Here is a 21,421-nt window from a genome sequence, read left to right as displayed (position 1 = left end):
ACTTGTCTCAAAATCCAGTGTGCAATACACGCCGACGTACGTGAGCTTCAGTCCAAAACACGATACCAAAATTTTCCTAAAATATAATATATATAAAAAATATACCAAGAAGAAAGCAGAAATTAAGAGATTTAAAAAACCCTGAAAATAACAGTTCTTCCAGAAGTTTAAAACATGTTCACCAAAAGCCAAAAATTGATTTTTGTTCAGTTAATGTCCTGTGTCTGTTGGGTGTTTTGTTGTCTTTTTATATAACTCCACACGTTATAATTGATCAAAAAGGAAGTTGCACATAGTATAGATGATTAATATTAAAAGAAAAAAATCAGATTAACATTATAATTATCTAGCATCTTGATGCAATAAAGTGGTTTTAACTTAAAAAAAATTTAATTTAACTAGAAATTATCCCAAGGAAGAGCTGCAATAAGAAATTAAATGAAATGTAATTAGCAATGTTACTAATTGATTTAGGCTATTCATTACCACTAGAAAGTCCTGAGAGGATACCATCGGGCGTTTGGGCTTTAAAATTACAACTACTGGAACATCACAAAGGCATATCCCCTTCCTCCCACAACTTTTCCTAATATTTGAGCTTAAAATAAGTGCATGTTTAGAATTCTGAAAAATGTTTGTTCCATTTTCTTCACAAAACCCCCTGCCAGACAATGTCACAGCCTCACAGGTACCGGTACTCAGGTGTGAATGGGTTGCTCTCTCCTCTGATATAATCAAAATTAATTAATTGCAGTCGTGTGATGAAGATTATTTACTTTGACGACTGACTTCAGTGCGGGGATCAAAAATTGTGGGCGTTGCAGTTATAGAAAAGACAAATTTGTAAGTCTGGAGATAAGGCCTCCTGCATACTTTCATTTTTTCAACGAAACTGCGACATTGGTTAAAGACAAATGCAATCGATTTGTGTACGGTCCCTGCTCACACAAACAACCAACGCTATTGTACTGTTACTTGTGGAATTAATGACTACGATGAGCGAGACCGTACACATGTAAAAGCTAGTAGAAGGAGGGAAAAGGAGAAGAGAGCTGGATTAGTTATGACAGAAGAAATTACTTTCTTTTTAAAAAATTACGCTTTGTATTTGTTCTCCATTTTGTGTTTTGCGTTGTTTCCACACTTTAGCGTGCCCAGTGTACCTGTAAGCATTGACACATTTCCCCTTAGCCTATGCTATAACAAAACCGTTACAATTTAGAAATAAAAATTGAATGGAGTAGGCTATTGTAATTTTTACAGGCGGTAGTAAACACAAAATGCCTTTCTAGCGTCAATTCCATCAATTTCTTACTCAGATAAGACAGCAATATGGTTCTGTTCCATTTTTGACAAGCTTTACTCTACGTTAGTAGACTTATCTAATTAGTTACGCCTATGCTAAAGTAGCTAGTTAGGCTACCATTAAAATCGTTTTCACAAAGTAAATAAATAACTCTTGAATGAAGAGTAAGAATGCACAACATGACTGGATAATTCATCTAAGCAGGTGAACTTACCACAAGCTTATTTTCGCTTTTATCAACGTTAAAAAAGCTGAGAAAGGAGTCGCAGGGTGTGAATAAGCAGCGCAGTTTGCTTCGTCGTCTTTTAAAATTTAGCCAAGGATTTAACATCTTGGAGCGACGAGAGAAGAGGGGCACAGATGGGGGCAATCAAGATTTCAGCTGGGGGCAATCAAGATTTCAGCTGGGGTCAGTGCTCCTGTGGCACCACCCCTGGGTAAGGATAAAAAATGATCAGATGCAGGGGGTTGCTGATTTTAGTGCATTTTCGAATGCAGTGTCGATAAGTGTGCCTTTTATATTGGGCTACCCAATCATGGTAAGCTTAATGCAAGTGCTGCATTTGAATTCATATAGCCTATGTCTAAATGACCATCTCACAAACTGCCATTCCCAGAGGTTTTTTTCACCTGGCTCAATTAGCCAGGGTAATTTGTGTAAATAAAAACCTGCATAGGCTACACACCGGCCCTCCAAGACTGGAATGGCCCACCCCTACTTTAGGTCCTGGAATGTTCAGTTGGTGACATCATGGCATATGTCTGATCTTCATTCAATCAGCCTACCAGGACCAGGAATGAAGATCACTGGCATGCGTTCAATAGAGCAGCCCTCACCAAGGGCTTGAATCCATAACGGGTAACGTTGGAATGCCGCCTAGATAAGTGCAGGTTGCTAATCCTTTTTGGCATTGCTTGCTTCTAAACTCTTGGGCAACTCGAGATCCACTAAACTGTTACTACACGCACATTATTGCCTCTCACCCTTCGCTGAACTGTTCGACCACTGCCAGCGCTCGTCTCTTCTCCCTCCCTCCCTGATTCCTAACATGTCTCCTGTAGGTGTTGTAGCTCCAGGCTTTGTTCAGCTTTTTCAGAAGCGACTTCAGTCCGGCTGCTCTAGAGGCCAAAGCTGTGCTGAAGAGATTATTGGTCTGTGGACAGTTTCTCCCGTTCCAGCCAATGACCTCTCCCGACCACTTCTGGCAACCGTCCTTCTTGTTCGGTCGTTCAGTTTGGTAGGACAGCCTGACCTTGTTAGTGTCTAGATTGTGCCATATTGTTTCAGGCTTAAAGCTTTGCCAATTTTTTTAATAGCCTTCAATCAGTAGGCTATTTTACATGAGATGAGAAAGAAAGGTTTCCAAAAAACACAGGCCAAGATATAAATGTGTAAATAGTTTATTTGATCATAACCATTGAAATCAGAAATCAGAGGTCTAACTGAGTTGTGTTATTAAAAAGTATGTTGCAAATAAGCAATTATTACCTATAATACATTGCGGGGGAAAAAAACCATGCCCGTTATTGTCCTGTCTAAAGATGAAACGGAGTCAAGAGTTCACATATGTAACATGTAGATTTGTTAAAGAAATACAGTTGGTGCACATGCTATGGAGTGGGTGTTTTAGGGTCACCAGACCGGTAAAAGCTTCACTGAAAAGGTCAAAGGTCGAAAGCCTCTTTATCGCCAGGCAGGCATGACGCGGGGCGCTCTGCTCAGCGTGAGAGGTCTTTCCACTTAAACGCCCTCTCTCTCTGTCTCGCCGCTGAGCCCCGCCCTCCTTCACTGCTTCATTAAATATACAAAACAGAACACAAAAAACTATAAGTTAAAATAACATTCAAACCGTATAGCACAGTGTGTGGCAAACCTTCCGTTTAAACAATATGTACAATGTTGACCTTAAGCTACGTTGAGGGAGATGAGACAAAAATGGTAATTCTGTAGCAAAATATCTGTACATTTAGAAAAAGTCTGTGAATGCCTGTTTCGCCGCGTTTTTAATATAACTACACGTTATCAAAAAACAACTGGAACTCCCGTAAAAGAGGGCCGTGTGAGCAAAAAACCGAATGGAAACAGTTTCAGTGGTTAAATACTATACATTAAACTTACAAAGACGGTGAGTAGACACAAACGCCTAGATCCGTTAGCCAAAAAGCTGTTTTTTTTCCCAGAAAGTACAAAAATGAGAATCCAGTTCGTTTCATGAAAAAAATCATGGCAATTCGCGACAATCTACTCAAGTAGCCCTTGGCGCCTTGTCTGCGGCCCCTAGGCTTTGGTGAAAGTGCGTCTAACCTTCCGACACATCTTCCATGTGGTCTGTTCCCCTACCCCCTCCCCCCCCCAACAAAAAAGTGATTTGTCCCTCTGTTGGCACACTCGACAAACACAGCTGCATTGCAACTGAATGGCGCTGAAGCTCTACTTCAGTAGATGATCTCGTCACACTGTACAGGGTTGTCTTTTTACGGCTTGGTCCACTAACCATAACACTGATGAATGAGATATTAATACCTTAGTATGGGGGGAGTGGCCTATATACAATTCACATTAGCTTTGTCTCGTCTTTAGAGCGCCGCCTTGCCCTGCTAACTCCGCCCATTTCTCCACACCTGCGGTTTCCTTGCTTTGTGAGCAACTGGTTCAAAAACCCTCTGACAACTTTCTTATACATTTGCTGAGGGTAAATTTTCTTTCTTATAGCCGGTCCACACTAAACGGGGTACCTTCTCTTTTTAAAAAAAGCCATTAGCCGCTGAGTAAAAAAGGTAAAAGCTGATGTTTGTTTTAAAAAGTGCAGCCAACGAGCATTATAAATTTCAAGGCTAAAGGCAGCAGCACCGGAATGTATTAAGATACTATGGAACTTCATAGTACGCGACTGTTGTGGAATTACCTTCGACAGAACAGCTCCATAACAACATTCCTTACATTCGAACGCTTTCCAAGGAAAGACTTAAGGGTCCTTTCCTTACAGACGTTTGTGTCCAGTTTTTTTTAAAAATCGAGGGAAAGAAATAAAATAAAAAGTCATTTGAGAAACTACTACAGCCAGGCCGGGTCATATTGCTTGAAGTAATCGTCCGAATTTCATTTAGGCACTTAGCTTGTCCAAGGTTTCCAAAAATCTTTACGCTTCATACCCTCCCCCTCCCGTTCCCGTTCCCTCTCCCCCCTCCCTACAGAGCGATCCTTCGTAGCGAAAGCTCAGTCTTTTTCCGCGGGGGTGCGAAGCTCCCCCCCCCTTTCCCGTCACGTCCGCGTATCCTTCACATGGCCACTTCCGCGCTGTTCGCCGGCCGCAAGTTCTGATCATCAAAGCGCCTCCTGACACTCCTCCTCACCGCGTCAGCTCGTCTGTAGGGCTGATTTCGGAGATCTGCGGGGGGGGAGGGGGAGGGGGAGGGAGGGGAAAAGCTGTCAGTCACCTGCGCCGAAGCCTTCGACGAGCCCAGAGGCCGGGTTATGCCGGCAGCCAATCAGACAAAGCAGCTTGAGTTAGACAGAAACACGCCTAATCCGTCCTCTGGGAGGAAGAAAAAAAAACGGAGAAAATGGACTTGCAATTATTATTTTTTTTTACAATGGCGATTCTCTCACTAGCTGGAGAACCAGTGTTGTGGGTAATTATTGACCTTATTTCCAATTTGCCTCTTGAGAAAGTTTAAAGCTTTGACTGGCCAAATTTTATGATTTAAAGATGGGGGTTTAAAAATCATATTGGTAAGCGTCTCCTATACACTACATTACAAGCATACCCAAACTCTGCGTAACTCAAGTTCATCAATAAATATTCAAATGTCAGGTAACTTAGAGGGAGTTTGGGGTGGGGGACAGCAAACGTCAGAGATAAGAGGCAGGGCATTTTATGCAGGGGGGGGGCGCTCAGTACAGTACAGCACAGCACAGAGGATGGAGGTAATATAAAAAGAGGTTCTTGCCAGGTTTGGGTCACATCCATGAGCACAGGGGTGCTATTGGAGGAATTCCTTACCCTCGAGTGGACATTGGGAAATTTAGTAATATTATTCTTCTTTAGGGCTGGATGAAAAGAAGACAAAATGGAGGTTAAATGAAAGACGGGGGGGTGACAAGCGGAGTCACACCAGAGTGTTCGTGCTGGCTGGCCTTGCTGCCGGTTAGCTACGAAAGCGAAGCGGGGCGTGGATTAGGGCGGGGCAGAGCGAGGCGGGGGCGGGGCATTAGGGGGGATGGGGGGCGGAGCTGGAGGCTTTTGCTGGCGTTGCCGGGCCGAGGGAGCAAATAAAAAATAAAAATAAAAGCGTTTCTGTGTAACGGAAAAACCCAAGCTGCTTCGTAGAATGACTCTCAGCGTGAAGACAAAGCCAAAATAAAAGCCTTTGCACAAACAGTGTAATTATTCACTATTAAACAAAAAAAGAAATCCCTTTTTTACGGCAAACCGTATCTTTATACAAACCATCAACATTAAATCTATTTTTTTTTAAAAAGAAGCATGCATTCAGCCAGATACATGTATCTCATGCTAAACGAAACAACCAAAATTCCCAAATGGTACAAAAATAAGAGTGAAAATGTTAACATTATTTTTTGCTTTTAGCAGTACGATCAAAAGTCATGTATCTGGCTGTCATTAGCGATGCGCACGCACAAGGAAATGCGACACATGAAACAGCAACTGTCCGTGGGAAATGCTTTTCCATGCTTCATGCAAGGGATTATGGGATGGCCCCCCTGGGATGCGATGGAACACAGCGTGTCATGTGACATGAGAACAACTCCCCCCACCCCCCTCCACCACCCGGCAAGCATGCAGTAAAGAGAGCGGGGCTGGAGTGAGGGAGGAGGAGGAGAAGGAGCTGGAGGAAGCCAGCGTCATCATGCGAGACCCCAGACAGCACCGGTTATTCATTATGAACACTCAGATCTCAACCACACGTGGACACATGGACACACAAGCAATGTATAATGCCACAACTCAGAGAGCCGTTTAAAAAACGTGTTCAAACCTGAGCTAAACTACGTATTAACTAGATAGGAATATACATTAGAGGAGATAAGGAAATATTACCATGACTACTAACGCATAACACCACTGACTGTGTGATGTAGCATTAATAACAATACTAATCATAATATAAAGTAACATCTGGTGTAAGTCTATGGTCTAATAAAATCTAAATCTAATCTAAAATCTAATTTTGAGGGGGAGGAGCATTAGGCGTGCTGCTGTTGTTCCAAGACAAGAGGGTTCTTAAATCCACAGGCTACAAAATCTGTGGGAAAAAAATGCTTTGGGTGTGCTACTGCTAACTGAACACCAGAGGGCGCTTATATTGCATGCTATAACACACAAATCAAGAACGAATGAACCGCTGACAATAAATTTAACAGTAAGTCTGCGGTGGCGTGTGGGATGTACTTTAAAATGTGTCTGTGACATTATGGTTTGCTCTGGTTTGCATCGTGCGGTGTCACAGAACGGCGCAGACGGACGGACGGATGGATGATTGACATGTGACGCAGGTCATGCAGGGGAGGAGGGAACGCCGGCGCCCCCCTCCCGTGGGCCCTCCTCATGCTGTGAGGGGGAGGAGGGACACGTGTGCACACACACACAACGCCCGTGAGACACCACACACACACACAGACCTGCACGCACACACCTACGAACACACACATCCGAGTGCACGCACACATATGCATGCGTGCGCATGCTCACACTCTCACACACACACACACACACATAATTACAAACACACACACACACCCGCAGACACCCGAACACACACGTTCACACCCAGGTGAGCCGGTGCACGCACAACCGATGGGAGAGTGAGGGAGAACACGCATAAAGGAGAGCGTTTTGTTTGTACTGCACCCTTTCTGAGAGAGAGCATAGTTTTAGTAATGGATCTCCTCAGTGTGCGTGTGCTCGCAGAAGAACCGAGAGCCCCGCTTGGCGGTTCGGGCGGTAAACGGCACAGTCTTCAGAACTGTATTGGAACAACAGCCAGACAAGACAGACATTGGTAAGGAGCAAGCCACGCATCTACGGGTCTGCAGCAGGTTAGCAAAACCCTAGGGAAACAGAGCAGGATTAAAAAACACTCTAACTGGGTTAGATGAACGGCAAGGGCCGCCAGGCTTCTGAACACAGTCCATCCCATTGTACTGCACAATAGAGATCTTTACTGGGCATTCTGTAGCCTTCTCAGGTCTAGAGAGATATTGTTCTGGATTATATACATGGTCACACAAGCTACTGCAATGTTCAGTTAGTCTACCAAACACAATTAGTATACGGGTTAGGGGGTTTTGTTTACAACATTTCACAAGTGGCAGGAACAATATCTTCTCTGAACATTTTGCTGACATTCTATTAAACATGCAGACGGTATTTTATATACGGCAAAGATCAATACATGCTTTCCGGCCGACTAATTCCCCTTTATCAGAAGCCTGGCCCGTCTACAGCTTATAACATTACGTCAAAACAAGCAAATTAAAAACGATAACGCACACGCTTTAGCTTGGCCACAGCACAATTAGGTTAGGCAACGATGCATGTATCACTCAAAGATTAATGTACACCAAAGGCATTTAATCATCGAGTTAAACTGCCGGGACGTTAAGTATTGTTAGTCATCTAGAAGTCATTGTTAACGGCTGAGTGCGACTGAGGCAGAGAGGGTACTGTTGGAGGAAAGAGTGCTAACGTTTCCTTATCCTAGCACGTTAGCACGTTAGCCGGTGTGCTCTGTGGGCACACAGCCGGCTGGGCTGTGGAGGGGGGGAGGTGTGGGTGCGTGTGGCGCGCGCGAGCGGGTGCGGCGCGGCTTTACCGGTGATGATGTCCTCGATGGCGCCGTCCTTGCCCTCGTACACGTGGCGGCTGTCCTTCACCTGCTTCTTCCTCAGCTCGGCGATCAGCTCCTGCTGCTGCCGCTTGTTCTTGTGGGATGGGGACTGGAGAGAGAGATACACACGTGCACACACACACACACACACAAACACAGGCAGACAGGCACACACACACACACACAGACACACGTGCACACACACACACCACCACGTCCACAGTACTGTCAGATACCATCTCAAATTCATTGACACCACTATGTCACTGTACTGTAAAGTGTCAACAACTGATCTCACATCTATAGCACTGTCACACTTCAATCTCAAACCAACAGTACTTTTACAACACCATCACACATGCATAGTAGTGTTAAGACATTCAGCTTTTACTACCGTACTACAAAATAAATACATTTCCTTTAAAAATATGAGAATACATCAGAGCTGCCACTGGCTGAACTACTCCAGCGCACTAGCGCCCCCTACCTTCTGGTCCTGCTGGTCCATCATGGCCTCCTGTTCCAGAAGCTTCTCCATCAGCATCTGCTCCTGCCTCTTCCTCTGCTCGTTGTCCTCGTCCGCTTGCTGGAAGAAAGACGGCGAGAAAAAAAGACGGTGAGAAGACGGGACCAAATGCAGATATTCCGGCGACGCCGAGCAGCTTCCACAACTCGTGCGTTTATTTTAAGATTAGCATGGGAAGCAGGTTTTTTGGAAGGTCCGATTTCCTGCTTCCGCCCCCCTGAGGGTTGCGCAACGGGATCGTCGGCCTCTCACCCTGTAGGCCCTGACGAAGCGCACGAACACGGGGAAGAACACCGAAGGGGGCGTCGTTTTGGCGTTCTCCCCGAAGAACTTCACCACATCGTCAAAAGCGTCCTGTCAGAGAAAGAGGGGGAAAAAATGAATGCGTGCACACTGCTACAAGACAAAAGATTATCAGGTTTTAAAAGTTACGCAATTTTAAAGCTCACAGACTTATTCAGAAAATAAATGCACAAACAATTCTACAAGACAAAAATACTCATATGTTGCAAAGTAAATAAAGGCTCATATACTTATTTATCAGTGTTCTGTGCAAACAAAGACTCCAATGTCTACCATGTGGATCTGTGACATCATAGCTAAAATACAATAGTGAAGAACTAGGGCGGAGCCTCCCGCTGGTAGGCGGAGACTCTCGCTGGTCAGCGGGAGGGCGGGGACTCGGGAACACCGCCGCACGCCCCCTCACCTGCGCGATCTTGGCGTCGTCCTGGAGCTTCTTGAGCTTGCCCTCGTTGTGCGCGATGAAGTCCTTGAGCAGCGTGTTGTGGCCGTGCATGCTGTACTCCCGCTTGGTCAGCTCCATGCCCCGCTGCAGCTCCCTCACGTCCAGCAGCACGTTGTCCAGCGACACTGCAGCGCCCAGGTAAACAACACAGAGGCGCGTCGTCCGGGGAACTACTAATCCCAGCATGCCTTTGACTCGGATCTCACACACACACAACCGCATACATTGTCTAGTTCTGACAGGCTTTAGTTTAGCCTTGTGCACAACTGTGTCTCTCCACCAATGAGGTGCTGGTTACAGCAAGAATGCAAACAGGAACTTCGGTATTCAAACCGCGCATATCAAATACCTTACACAAGTTGAGGAATGCGAAGGTTGGCTGGACAGAAGTTCAGAACAGTTCTCAGACATAAAGAAGAAATAGTCCTTAAATACCTGCCGCTGCTTTCTCCACATAGTGAAGCTCGTTGTAGAACAGGCAGACCTGCTGGTATTTGTCCTTCACCACGTTAGCTATGTAGTGCAACAGCGTCATTTTCCGGTCGGTGGACTTGGTGTCCAACAGCTGAGAGAAAACACAGGAAGAACAATGAGCGCCGAGGACGACTACCCACGATGCACTTCGCATTTTCACGCAGACGTATTTCGCGAGGGAGCGGGCAAAATATATTCACCAAGTCTAAACTCTGCAGTTTGAAGCCGTAGACCGCTCCACGCTTGCTGCTGTTCATGTAGTTCCCCAGGGCCAGGATGATCTGAAAGAGCGACGCGAGATTGAGCATTTGTGTAAAATTTGCCTCCCAGAGCGGTCGGCCACAATTAAAAGGCGTCAAAAGTAAAACCACGCAGAAAAATTGCTTCACGTGACACTTGCCTCGAGAAGCTTCTTCAGCTTCTGCGATGATTTTATTGACACCGATGCTGCAATAACCGCATGAAGTTGCTGAGGGGAAAAAAAAAAACAAAAACAACGATGGTTAGTTTGGGGATCTCCTGCTGGGATTTCCCGCAGCGAGGGGGAAGCCAGGCGACAGGCTGTGACATCATCGGGCGGCGCCGGCTCCCCGAGCCCTCACCGGGGTGAGCATCTGGACGCTCTCGGCGAAGTTGCCCACGAAGGCCATGATGGTCATCTTCTGCATGAGGCGCTCGATCTTGCTGAAGTGCATCATGAAGCGGTCCTCGTCCGTCAGGCTCTCCAGCGGCTTGCGCTCGCGCTCGTACTGCCGCAGCACCTTCACCTCGTTCTCCGTGGGCAGGAAGCGCATCAGGCACTCCACGAAGTCCACGGGCAGCGTGCGCAGGTCGAATCTGGGGCGGGGCGGGGCGGGGGGGGACGGGGGGGGGGGGGACAGAGACCTCAGCGAGCGCGCTCTGATTCACACGGGCGAGCGAGCGACCGTCTGCTGCTCTCTCGGGTCGGCGCGGTGTTTTAACGAGGTGCCGCGGCACTGAAGCCAAACGGCACATAAATCCCGGGCTGCTACAGAGCCGCGACTCTCTCCCGGCTCCCGCGGCTGGTTATTCTCTCCGGTTATGGCACTGCTGTACAGAGTTATATATATACAAGGTGGTAAAAAAAAAAGGTGATTTCTCTTTATGAAGTTGGATAACCGTGTCGCTCTTATTAAAAAAAAGTCTGTTTTTGGAGTCACATAAATGACAGGAATAATTATGCTAGTTCTTTAAAAAAAAAAATCATTGAAACATAAAGTACAATTTATCTGGTTATTGTACATTATTCACAATGAATAAATATGCTATGTTTGGAAGGGTAAAATACCATGTGCAAACAACAAATTTAGCTGAGCCAAGACTGGACTGGGCTATGTGCCAATTTTCATGGTCACTCTCAGGCTGAAGCGCAAACTAATCTCTCACTGACAATCAGAAGCTAAGACAAACAGGCTAATTGTATTGGTGTTGAGGAAATGACAGTAGTGACATCATCATTCAAGCACTTCCTGGCGTATGTGGAGAATGAGCGAGAGTGTGTGAGTGTGTGAGTGTGTGTGTGTGTGTGTGCGCGCGCGTGTGTGTGAGACCGCAAAGGAAAGGATGCCGCCATGCATAATAAGCTAGTTCATCGTTTACTGCACAAGAAACCTTTAGCATTCCAAGCATGGCCAGCATCTGGTCGTGGAAGAGCCAGAATGGCCTAATCTGAAACAGGCGAGGGCAGCGGCGTCTCAGAAGCCGGGAGTAAAAAAAGGAAAAGCTAGCGCGCGCGCGGCTCACATCTGGATGGCCTTGCAGATCTCCTCCGGCGTCTTCCCCGCCTTCCGCAGCGTGATGGCCAGGTTCTTGGCCCGGTTGGCGTCCAGCAGCGTCACCTTGTTGGGGCCCTTCTGGATGACCTTCTGCTTGCTCGCCGTCACGTCGATGGCCGGGCCCTGCGCCTTGGTCTTGAACATCTCCTCGAACTCGTCCACGTTCAAATCCTGGGGAAAGCGCGGATCCAGGGAAAACATCGCATCAGACAGCCCGTGACATTTAGACATGGAGTTTGTGATTAGAACAAATAACTGTTACAAAAATTCCCCCGTTAAGTCTGCGTTTATCAAGCAGAGCAGTAAACAGACGTTTCGATTCCTCGCTGTCAGGTAATCACGTCGCGCTCGCTGTTCTGCACGACTTGTTCTCCTTTACAACTGGGAGCAATTTTCCTTCTAACTTGCGCTTGTGACAATTTGGATGCGCGTGTATTCATTTTTTTATTTTTTTTAAAATTAGCAGTGTGTGAACTGCCTTAGTGCGCCAGTGCACGCTGAAGCTGAGCGGACGGTTAGAGAATCTCATCCCTGGGGCGGTGTTCGTGCGTCAGGTGACCACGGGTGACCACCCCCGCCCCCCCCCCCCCCTCACCTCCAGGATCCTCTCGTCGTCGATCTCGTTGAACACGGTCCCGTTGATCTGGTTGGGCTTCAGTGCCACCCAGTTGAACACCGGCATGCGGAACTTGGTCTTGATGGGCTTCTTGATTTTCACCGCTGCGGGGAGGAGGAGGGGGGGCGGGGCAGAGGAGGAGGAGGAGGAGTTACTCGGTGGAGAGGGCGGAGCTTCACGGACGCTCCGCCCTGGGCGGGTGACAGGCGGCTCGTCGGTGAGTGGCGATGAGATGGAAACGAGCCCCCGGTTCGACACGGATTGCCCCGTCGAATGACGCATGTAGACGCAAACTGCCGCACAGGAAGTGGGGATGTGCCCTTCCTGTTCTGAGTTTAAGCGTTTCAGTGTTAAAAGTAGCACACCGCTACACAGCCGTCTATTTCTCTCCGATCGGTTGACCAACAGTATGTTTTTTTTAGTATGCCTGAAGCAGGTGTGGGACCAGATATGTAGGTAATAAATTCCTGTGCTCAGTCTGGCGGCTGTATCTCCGACGACCAGACAGTCCTGAGCACGGTGTCTAGGCGCGGGGGAGCCGGTTAGCGAGAATGATAAGGTCTGGAGGTGTGGCACACGTAGCATTCCGTGCTAACGCAACGGCTCCACATCTCTCTAATCAGTCCACAGTGACACGGAGATGTGTTTCAGCATGCAAACGAAAACAAACAGCGTACGACTCGAGAATGTAAGACCTTACTTACAGACATACACACACACACACTTACACAGCACAGCAATTCAGCACAAGGGATACAAACATGGCATTTTCAGCTGAGATTTTTTTAAAAATAGTAAGTGCATAAAAGAAACTTTGTTTCTTTTTTTCGTTTATGTCTTGAGGCTTGTGTTTCGCAAGGCTTTCGCAAGTCTTGTCATTATGAAAAGAGATGAAAAGAGTATATAAAGGGGGAAAAATCCAGTCACTTGCAGGACATGCGCTCGTTCCTTCTGACTGGAAATTTACAATGGTCTGAAGTGTGTGCACTTTTGTTTTTAAACGCTACGCTGCTTTACCTCTTACTGCAAGACGGGCCGAGCGAACGAGTTCAGTTTAGCGTTCGGTTTGCGTGACGTCGAGCGGCCTCGACGCCAATCCCCCCTCCAGAGCGCACGTTTAAAGCTTTAATTTCAGCTGAAAATGCCATGCCCCCTTGAGACGGAGGGAGAGCAGAAACAGTGGCAGAGGAAAAAAACCTACAGAACAGTTTGATGGGTCCCTCTGCAGGCAGAAGAGAAGGCGAAGAAAACAGCCGGAAAGAAAGCGTTAAGAACAAAAGAGAAAAAACTCAGCCGTTACTGCAGGCGGCAGGACTTTCAATATTGCAGTCACACCCATGACAGAGGATAACCGTAAACCAGCACACCAAACACCCCCCGAATCCATGTTTGCACTGCTAGCGTTAAATCCTATCTGCCTAGAAAACACTAAGCGCATATAGCACTGATGACCGAACATGACAGTTGGAAGGTAAACTTTAGCTGAAGAGGCTGCATTTATACAAGATATAAAGGTCAACAATTCTCAAGTCTTGTACAAACAGCCATATGAGAAGAACCCTGACACATCTAGGAAAGACATTTCCATATTCTGTTCGGTTAGCGGTGCAGTGCTGTGCCGACGCCAGGGCGCTTCCTCGTAATCAGGGAGTTGCCAGTTCAAATCCCACATGAGGTTCTTCCAGAGAACCGCTATGTCAGGCGCGATCAGCTTATTTTCAGTAAAAAAACAGACCGCACGCGAGATCGCAGGCGTGGGACCTGAACAGTAACGTGTTGAGAATGCACCCGGACAAAAGGACAGGCTGTTCGCTCAGCGCGGCGAGGCGGTGAGTCAAAGGCAGCCCCAGCCGCACCATCTGACCCGCCGCCGCGCGCTCAGGACGGCCCGTCACATGACCCGACCCGGCCAGTCATGCGGCGGTGGCCAGATCTGAGCAGATACACAGGAAGTGAGGAGAGCTTTAAATAGCGCAGGGTAAACGGCGTCACCGCCCCTTTAAGTGTTTGTCTCCCAAAGCCGGAGGACAGGGGGGTGGGGGGACGGGACGGAGGGGAGCGTTCAGTCTGCCAGAATCACCAGCGCTGCCGCAAACACGGCTAACAGCTGTGCACACAGTCACGGACCCAACGTGTGCACAGACGTCTGAGAAAAAATAATGGAAACAGTATCAAGCAATGCTGACCAGGCTAATGCTAAGTGTAGTCTTGTAACGTATGCACAAGTTACAAACTGCATCGGATGGGGCATTATAAATGAATGTATAAATAAGGTATGGTGCAAAGCTAGTAGTAATAATAACAATAATACAAAGTCATTTTTTGGGAGAAACACTTATCTGGGGTGACCTACACTCATGCACTATACCTGGATATATACTAATGCATTAATCCTTTGAAGAGTAGGGGTTTTGGAATGTTCTTTCAACATTCTAAGTCAGTGTTCTAGAACTCTATTGCTCTTGGTTGCCAGTAGTGATTGTGACATCAGCGTTAGAGTGTTCAGTTAACAACATTCTAATCACATGTTTTGATCTTACACCTTAAAGGGTTAAAGTTACTTGCAGCGATGCCCTAGATGGGAACTGAACCGGCACCCATGTGATTATTAACCCAGATCCTTAACCATAATGCCACGCTGCAAAATAAGCCAGCGCTGTCTCCATTAGACATCGGACACACGCACACCCGGCCTCCGGGCGGCCTTACCTGCTAGGCCCGAGTTGAAGATGACGGTGGGGGACCCGCAGCCAGGGAGAGGCGGGGCCACGGGGGGCGGGGGCGGGGCCATGGGCGGGGAGATGTCCACGGCCGGGCCCGGGGGAGGGGGTGGGGGAGGGGGCGGGGGCGGAGGAGGGGGAGGCGGAGGGGGCGGGGGCGGGGCGGAGGTACCCGAAGGCCCGTTTGGCACTGGAAGAGAGAGGGGGGAGAGAAGAGGAAAGTTATGAAAACAGGAGCAGCGTGGCATCAGAACACTGAGCACCCCCTCTCGCCAGAGTTAGAGCGTCAGCTTGGGGGGGGGGGGGGGGTTATCCAGAAGGGGGCCATGTGCTCCACAGCTGTCAGAGCTTAATAAACCATTCGGGGGTGGGGGGGGGGGGGGGGGTCACGTCAGAATGTATTCATGTGCTGAAAAACTCACGAGAGGAGAATATAGCAGAATATATATCAATCAATCAATGTGCTCATAAAACCAGACTCATGCAAAAGACACAAAGAATGTAACACAGTGTATATGCCGGTCTGAGAAAAGTCTGCCTCTGCAGATACTGAGGGCTCCACCTACCAGACCCCGACGCCGGCAGCGGAGGTGGCGGAGGGGGAAGAGGCGGGGACGCCCCGCCCAGGAGCCCCCCGGCGTGCGGGCCCAGGGGGCTGACGGCCCCGCCCGCGTAGGCCCCGGCCCCGCCCTCGCCGTCGGGCGACCCGGAGGTCAGGATGGCGATGTCTCCGTCGCCCCTCTTCTGGAGCTTGATGGAGCCCTGCTTCTCCAGCTCGTGGATCTTCTTCTCCAGGTGGCACTGCCTCTGGATGGCCTCGTCCTTCTCCTTCACCATCCGGCGCAGCGTGTGCACCTGGCTGTTGGCGTCCTTGTACACTTCCTGTGTGAGGAGAGAGAGGCCGCGTGAACCGGGAGGGCGGGGAGTTCCGGTGACAGACCGGCCAATAAATTTTAAGCCTTTAAAGGTGTGAGGTCACAAATATGAGCGTGATTAGAATGTTCTTAACCGAACATTCTAATGCTGATGTCACAATCACTACTGGCGATTAAAAGCAGAGTTCCAGAATACCGACTTAAAAAAACCTGTTCTTCAAAGGATAAAAAATGATTAATTCAAACTTTTAAGACAGCAATTTGAAAGCTGTCATCGAAACTCCATTTGTGGTGAATGAAACTATCTATAAATGGTGCTTCGCGTAGACGCACTTCTCACTGTCAGGTGCTGTGTAGGATTCTGAGGAGCGGAAACACCTGACAGTGTTATCAACGGGAAGCGTGTAACACTCTGACACAAAGAGTTGCCTCTGACTTCTGCAGTTAAACGCAGCGACTGCGTACAAGTTGCAGCTACTTTTCAACGCCTGCATGACAAGGAGCAGCTTTTCCGTAGACGATTAAGAAAAAAATATGGAAAGCGGGCTCGAGTTTGGCACCTCTGACTGGAAGAGCGCCCCCTTCAGGCAGACTCACCCGGATGGAATCCAGCTCCTTGTTCCTCTGCATCAGCTGTTTCTCCAGCTCCACAATCTTGGCCATAGCCTCGTTCTCCGTGTCCTGCAGCTTCTCCGTCATCTAAGGGACGCGACGGACACGTTTCCATGAGAACAGAAAGGACACCGTTCTCATGACATCACAACCAACACTGCAGACAGGACAACTCAACTGAATCTAATGTAAGTCAATGTTGAAACCATTGCTTTTGAATACTAGAAGGCGACCAAAATCTAGAATTTAAAGTTAATGATACAAACTAATGATTGTGTACGTGTTCTGTTGCCTCATAAAATTGCTGAATAAATCAGAGGATTAAAGCAAAGGCTGTGGTGGTTTGACAGTAACGATGACAAAGAAGTCGAAGCAGGTCTTAGCAAACGAGCCTGGCTTGTGGAGGTGCACGCCCAGGCGGCTCTGGCAGAGCGTTCTCCTGCCTGCGGGCTAAACCAAACCACGAGACGGTAATCTAAAGCTCCTTCAAAGCGAGCGTGTGATTTAAAGCCGCCCGGACGGCGTTTCAAACGCACGCGTCCCGTCACGTCCCCGACGTCGCCGCGGAGCGCGGGGGGAGGGGCTACGTTGCGCGCGGCTGGTCTGATTGGTGGCTGACGGGCGATCGGCTAACGGGCGGCGCGACCCCGTTGGTCTCTCACGTGAGACATGTTCTCCTCCAGCTCCTCCACGCGCTCCAGCGCGGCGTTCTTGGTCTCGGCGTCCTCCAGCAGGGCCCCCACGTCGAACACGTTGTCCAGGTAGGCCTGGATCTGCACCTGGAGCTTGTCGCTCTCGGTGTGCTTCAGCTTCTACACACACACACACACACACACAGAAAAACGGCCTTGTTTGGTTTCCACTCTGGAGAGAAAACGTCCAACTTGGTTCGTACACACGGAGGAAAGGCCTAATTGAGAACAGACCCATTCGCTTTCTACGCACTCTGGAATTTCCCAACGTGCACCCACTGTGGATTTGTTTATTTTACCATCAAAGTCCTACTTGGACAGAGAATCACATTTTTTAAGAGAGTCCTGCCTGGCCAAACGTATATAACCAAAGCGCCAGGTTTCAGAAGTTTCTGGAACAGGGAGGTGACAGGTCTGATATTCAGTTTCCATCCAGAGGAGGAAAATATTTGATTCAGCGTCCAAACCGGGGCACATTTCTTTCCCCCAAACAAGACGATTCTAATCTGTGAATGAATCTGTCTGGATATTTTGGTAGCGGGGAACGGACAGGGTTGATCCGTCCAGCTTTTAAAAACAAAAAGAGAAAAGCTAGCCGTGTTTTTTTTTACACATTCCAAATGAATAATTCACGCCTCTCTCCCCCCCTCCTGTACTCACGTCCAGGTACTCGTCCAGGCTGAGCTTGGTGAAGTCGAACTGCAGGTGCACGCGGAAGTTCATGTCCTCCACCGAGTGGACCACGATGTTGATGAACTGCATGCAGGCCACCTGGGAGAAGAGAGGAGGAGACGGCCTTTCAGACTGCCTTTCAGACAGCTCTCTGCGCTACCTGACACAGCAACAAGCTTCGCGCTTACTCACAGCTACAGGGAGCCCTTTCCCAGAAGGCAGGCAATGGAAACCCTTACCGGTTGAAGGGGGTGGGGGGTGGGGGGGGGGGGGGGAACTTTTGTCAAAAATAAGCGACTGACTAAGAATGTTTTTTTTTTTTTTTTTCCGCCAGCAGCCCCCATGCGTCCATTAATGCCGCCCCCGCGCTCACGGACAGGAAGCCCGTATTGGCGAGAGATCCCGGCGGTGATGAACGGCTTTCGCTTTCGCACCCCGGCGAGAATGACTCACGGTTTGCCCGCGGGTTTCGCGGACGAGCGCCGCGCAAACACAGACGCTTCCCGCCGGACGCGCGCGGGCGGGCCGGCGGCACGGGACTCATCCCCGCGGACTCAGACTAATCACGGCTCGGGGGGGGGGGGGGGGGGAGTTTCAAAAATATCATTAAAAGCGCCAAAAAACTGAACGTAATTTGAAAAATGAAACTAAAACACATCTATCCTCAGGGGGGATTATTCAGAAGCAGTTTTCGGTTTGCCGATGGGCCCCGAATTAATGAGTGGCGTGATCCGTGCGCGTCGCGGGCGCGGGCGAACGTACCATGAAGTCGATGTTGTTGTCCTCGTTCTTGAAATGCTCCATCAGCTTCTCGAACCTCTGCGTCTCGGCGCAGACCTGTGGCAGAGGAGAAGGGGGTCGATAAAGCGATCCGACGCGCAGAGGAGGCCTTTTAGGACAGGGTGCAGCGCGCACCTTCCACCTGTGGCACAGAGCTGGACGGGGACCAGGCTTAGCAAAGTGAAGTTCCTCCTGGTCTCTCTGCAAGCCTCAGAATACTGATTCATCAGGTCCTGTACAGCATGTGGGGAAGCCTATACCAGCACCTTTCCAAATGCAAAGTCAGGCACACGGCTATTTATTGAAAACATCCCCAGGCGTACAGTTAGCAATCCTCTGTGATTGGCATGCATACAGTAGTGATGCGCGGGGGAACAGGCAGCCACACGGGCAGCAATAAGGGGGCCTTTTTTTGGCCCGGGGGTGGGGGGGAGGGGGGGGCAGGGGACGGATAAAGACACAATGAAGCGTCTTCAGCGGAGAGAGGGGAAAAACCAGACCGGCCACACACGGTCCAGCGACCGCGCTGACGCCGCCCTTTATGTGCGGAGGAGAAAGGCCCAGACACAGTCCAGCACACCAGCCCCGAACCCTGCCGCCCCCCAGCCAGGCTGAGGAACACACACATCGCCATGACTACACCCGGTTCACCGGGGAACCGCCCTGTCGCCCTTCAAGACGGGCGTATTAGAATATGTGCAAACCCGGGGCTAACCCAGCCCTGTTCCTGGAGATCTACCGTCCTGTAGGTTCGCAGTCCTACCCTAACAAAGCGCGGCTCGTTCAAAAGCTAGAGATCCCGTTGAGCTGCTAATTAATAGGATCAGGTGTGCCAAATTATGGTGGAAATGTAAACCAGGGCTGCCCAACCCTGTTCCTGTGGGTCTTCATTTCAACCCCAATATGCACAAGGGCATATTGAACTCTTGCCCATAATCTTGTGGTTTTATTCTCTATACATTTTCTTCTCAATTGTTCCATCTTTCTCAGTTTCCTAACGCAAAAATGTTCTCCTTCACGGCCTTCTTACGAACAACACATTTAATTTTGTAGCGCGACAGTGTTAATGCTTTTCATTAATACACACAACGTCAAAACAAAGCTCAATTTGCGTGTCAGATTTTTATAGCGTTTTTTTTTCAGTCCAGTTCCTTTTCCTGAGGAAGATAAGAAAAAGAGCAGCGGTGTCCGCGATGACAGGAAACGCTCATGACTATGACGAGGGATGGCTTCCACCTCTAATATAAGGTGAGCGCAGTCTGCTGTTTCCTTCAATATTTCATCTCACTCGTGTAAATATTGCATTAACCTTCGTTGAGTCCAGTGCTGGGCTAGAGACCGACTTCGTGTTAGGAAGCCAAGGCTCCACATTACCACCCCTTTTTTTCCAGTTGTATGTGAAATTCAAAATCCGCGCGTGCGCTCACACACAGACCAACAGAAAAAAAAACAGAAAACCTCAATATGCAGCCCTAAGATTGGACTGTGTAATAAAATTCTCTGGATCTGTGATCCATCTACAAAAAAAAAAAAAAAAACATTTCTATAAGCTCAGCAAATATACACGCACACTTCAAAATGTGGAACAGTGTGTGTCAAAGGGCACTTGAGCAAGGCCGTTTTTGATTCGGGCGTAATAGAAAAATCGGTCTCAGATCTCCAGACGCTTCCCTGTTTAAGACGAGCTCTGGGTTTGCGTCTTAGCAACACGCGCGCCGCCGTACACAAATCCGGGAGAGGAAATGGCGCGTACGTACCTCCTTGAAGTTATCGAACGCAGAGAGGATGATTTCGTGTCCTCCCCGGACGAGACAAACGGCCGCTAACAGCTCCAAAACGAGAGCTTTGGTTCTGCAAGAGAGTAAATAAAAAACAGAGATTGGAGGCATTCCAGATTACGTTGAAGATTAAGATGAGGGGAAATAATGTCATATCCTACAATGGGTATTTCAAGAAATATTCAAATATTCAAAGCACTTCTTATAACAAAAATGAAATGCAAAGGTTTTAAAACAATTGACTTTATTTTCTGTTCTATTCTTCATCATGGCATTTCTTTCTTATTCTGATATCAAGTTGTGTTCTCAGAACAGATTATTTTTTTTTATCAGAAGACCAGGTGTACTTTGAGCAATATTACAAGAGAATATTTCATCACCTAGATTAAATTAAATGTATATACATCAACAAAAACCTATTACTTTAAATACTGGAAAATGGACTGTTGGATCCAATGCCAATTTCCATTCACGGGTGAACTTGGGTTACCTCAACTATATTAAAAAACCACATTTGGAGACTGATGCTTAAAGATAAATCTCCATTCCATTACAAAGTCTCAAAAGAGAGATTTCATTCCTGCAATCCACACACTCTCTCTCTCACACACACACACACACACACACATGCACATTCTCTCTCTCTCTCTCTCTCTTCTTCATGATGCACACACATACACACACATGCACAAGCACACACATGCACACTCTCTCTCTCTCCCTCGCACACACACACACACACAGTCCTCTGGCTTTGAGATGCAACTGCCAGTGTTTACGAGCCTTCCAGTGTTGCCTCAACCTGCCTGCGTGAACACCTGGTGCATGCTGGGAAATGTACATTTTCTAAACCCGGGTGGTGCCGTGAGGGTTTTGCAACTATTCCCTCTGTCTGGTCTGGTCACAGCTGGCTTGGCGCTACGTGGGAGGAGCCAGGAAACCAGGCAGAAGCGCGCGCTGCGGCTAAGTCTCCG

The 21,421-nt window shown here is 48.3% G+C and overlaps 1 protein-coding gene across 6 annotated transcripts in view; it reads right to left on the bottom strand.

Moving 5' to 3' along the window:
- Nucleotides 1-2,691: 2,691 nt before the first annotated feature.
- Nucleotides 2,692-21,421, bottom strand: part of LOC118214167 (formin-like protein 2) — a 64,358-nt gene continuing 45,628 nt past the window's right edge. Inside the window, exons 9-28 of one of the 6 annotated variants that reach the window (XM_035393823.1) lie at nt 20,427-20,520; nt 18,652-18,726; nt 17,878-17,988; nt 17,188-17,337; nt 16,511-16,612; nt 15,605-15,920; nt 15,028-15,228; nt 13,520-13,540; nt 12,298-12,422; nt 11,671-11,873; nt 10,509-10,743; nt 10,307-10,375; nt 10,107-10,187; nt 9,868-9,997; nt 9,394-9,557; nt 8,937-9,038; nt 8,646-8,744; nt 8,144-8,267; nt 7,180-7,294; nt 2,692-4,695 (exon numbers count right to left, since the gene is read on the bottom strand). In XM_035393823.1, the coding sequence (XP_035249714.1) occupies nt 7,203-7,294; nt 8,144-8,267; nt 8,646-8,744; nt 8,937-9,038; nt 9,394-9,557; nt 9,868-9,997; nt 10,107-10,187; nt 10,307-10,375; nt 10,509-10,743; nt 11,671-11,873; nt 12,298-12,422; nt 13,520-13,540; nt 15,028-15,228; nt 15,605-15,920; nt 16,511-16,612; nt 17,188-17,337; nt 17,878-17,988; nt 18,652-18,726; nt 20,427-20,520 (2,494 nt within the window). In that variant the 3' untranslated portion in view covers nt 2,692-4,695; nt 7,180-7,202. Of the gene's footprint in view, nt 4,696-5,257; nt 5,358-7,179; nt 7,295-8,143; nt 8,268-8,645; nt 8,745-8,936; nt 9,039-9,393; nt 9,558-9,867; nt 9,998-10,106; nt 10,188-10,306; nt 10,376-10,508; nt 10,744-11,670; nt 11,874-12,297; nt 12,423-13,519; nt 13,541-15,027; nt 15,229-15,604; nt 15,921-16,510; nt 16,613-17,187; nt 17,338-17,877; nt 17,989-18,651; nt 18,727-20,426; nt 20,521-21,421 lie in introns of all 6 variants that reach the window. The other 5 variants (XM_035393822.1, XM_035393826.1, XM_035393821.1 and 2 more) reach the window with 5 other exon arrangements.

The sequence above is a fragment of the Anguilla anguilla genome, chromosome 15, assembly GCF_013347855.1.
Source record: "Anguilla anguilla isolate fAngAng1 chromosome 15, fAngAng1.pri, whole genome shotgun sequence".
NCBI classification, from domain to species: domain Eukaryota; kingdom Metazoa; phylum Chordata; class Actinopteri; order Anguilliformes; family Anguillidae; genus Anguilla; species Anguilla anguilla.
Note: the sequence above shows the minus strand (reverse complement) of the source record. Positions and strands in the feature narration are given on the sequence as shown.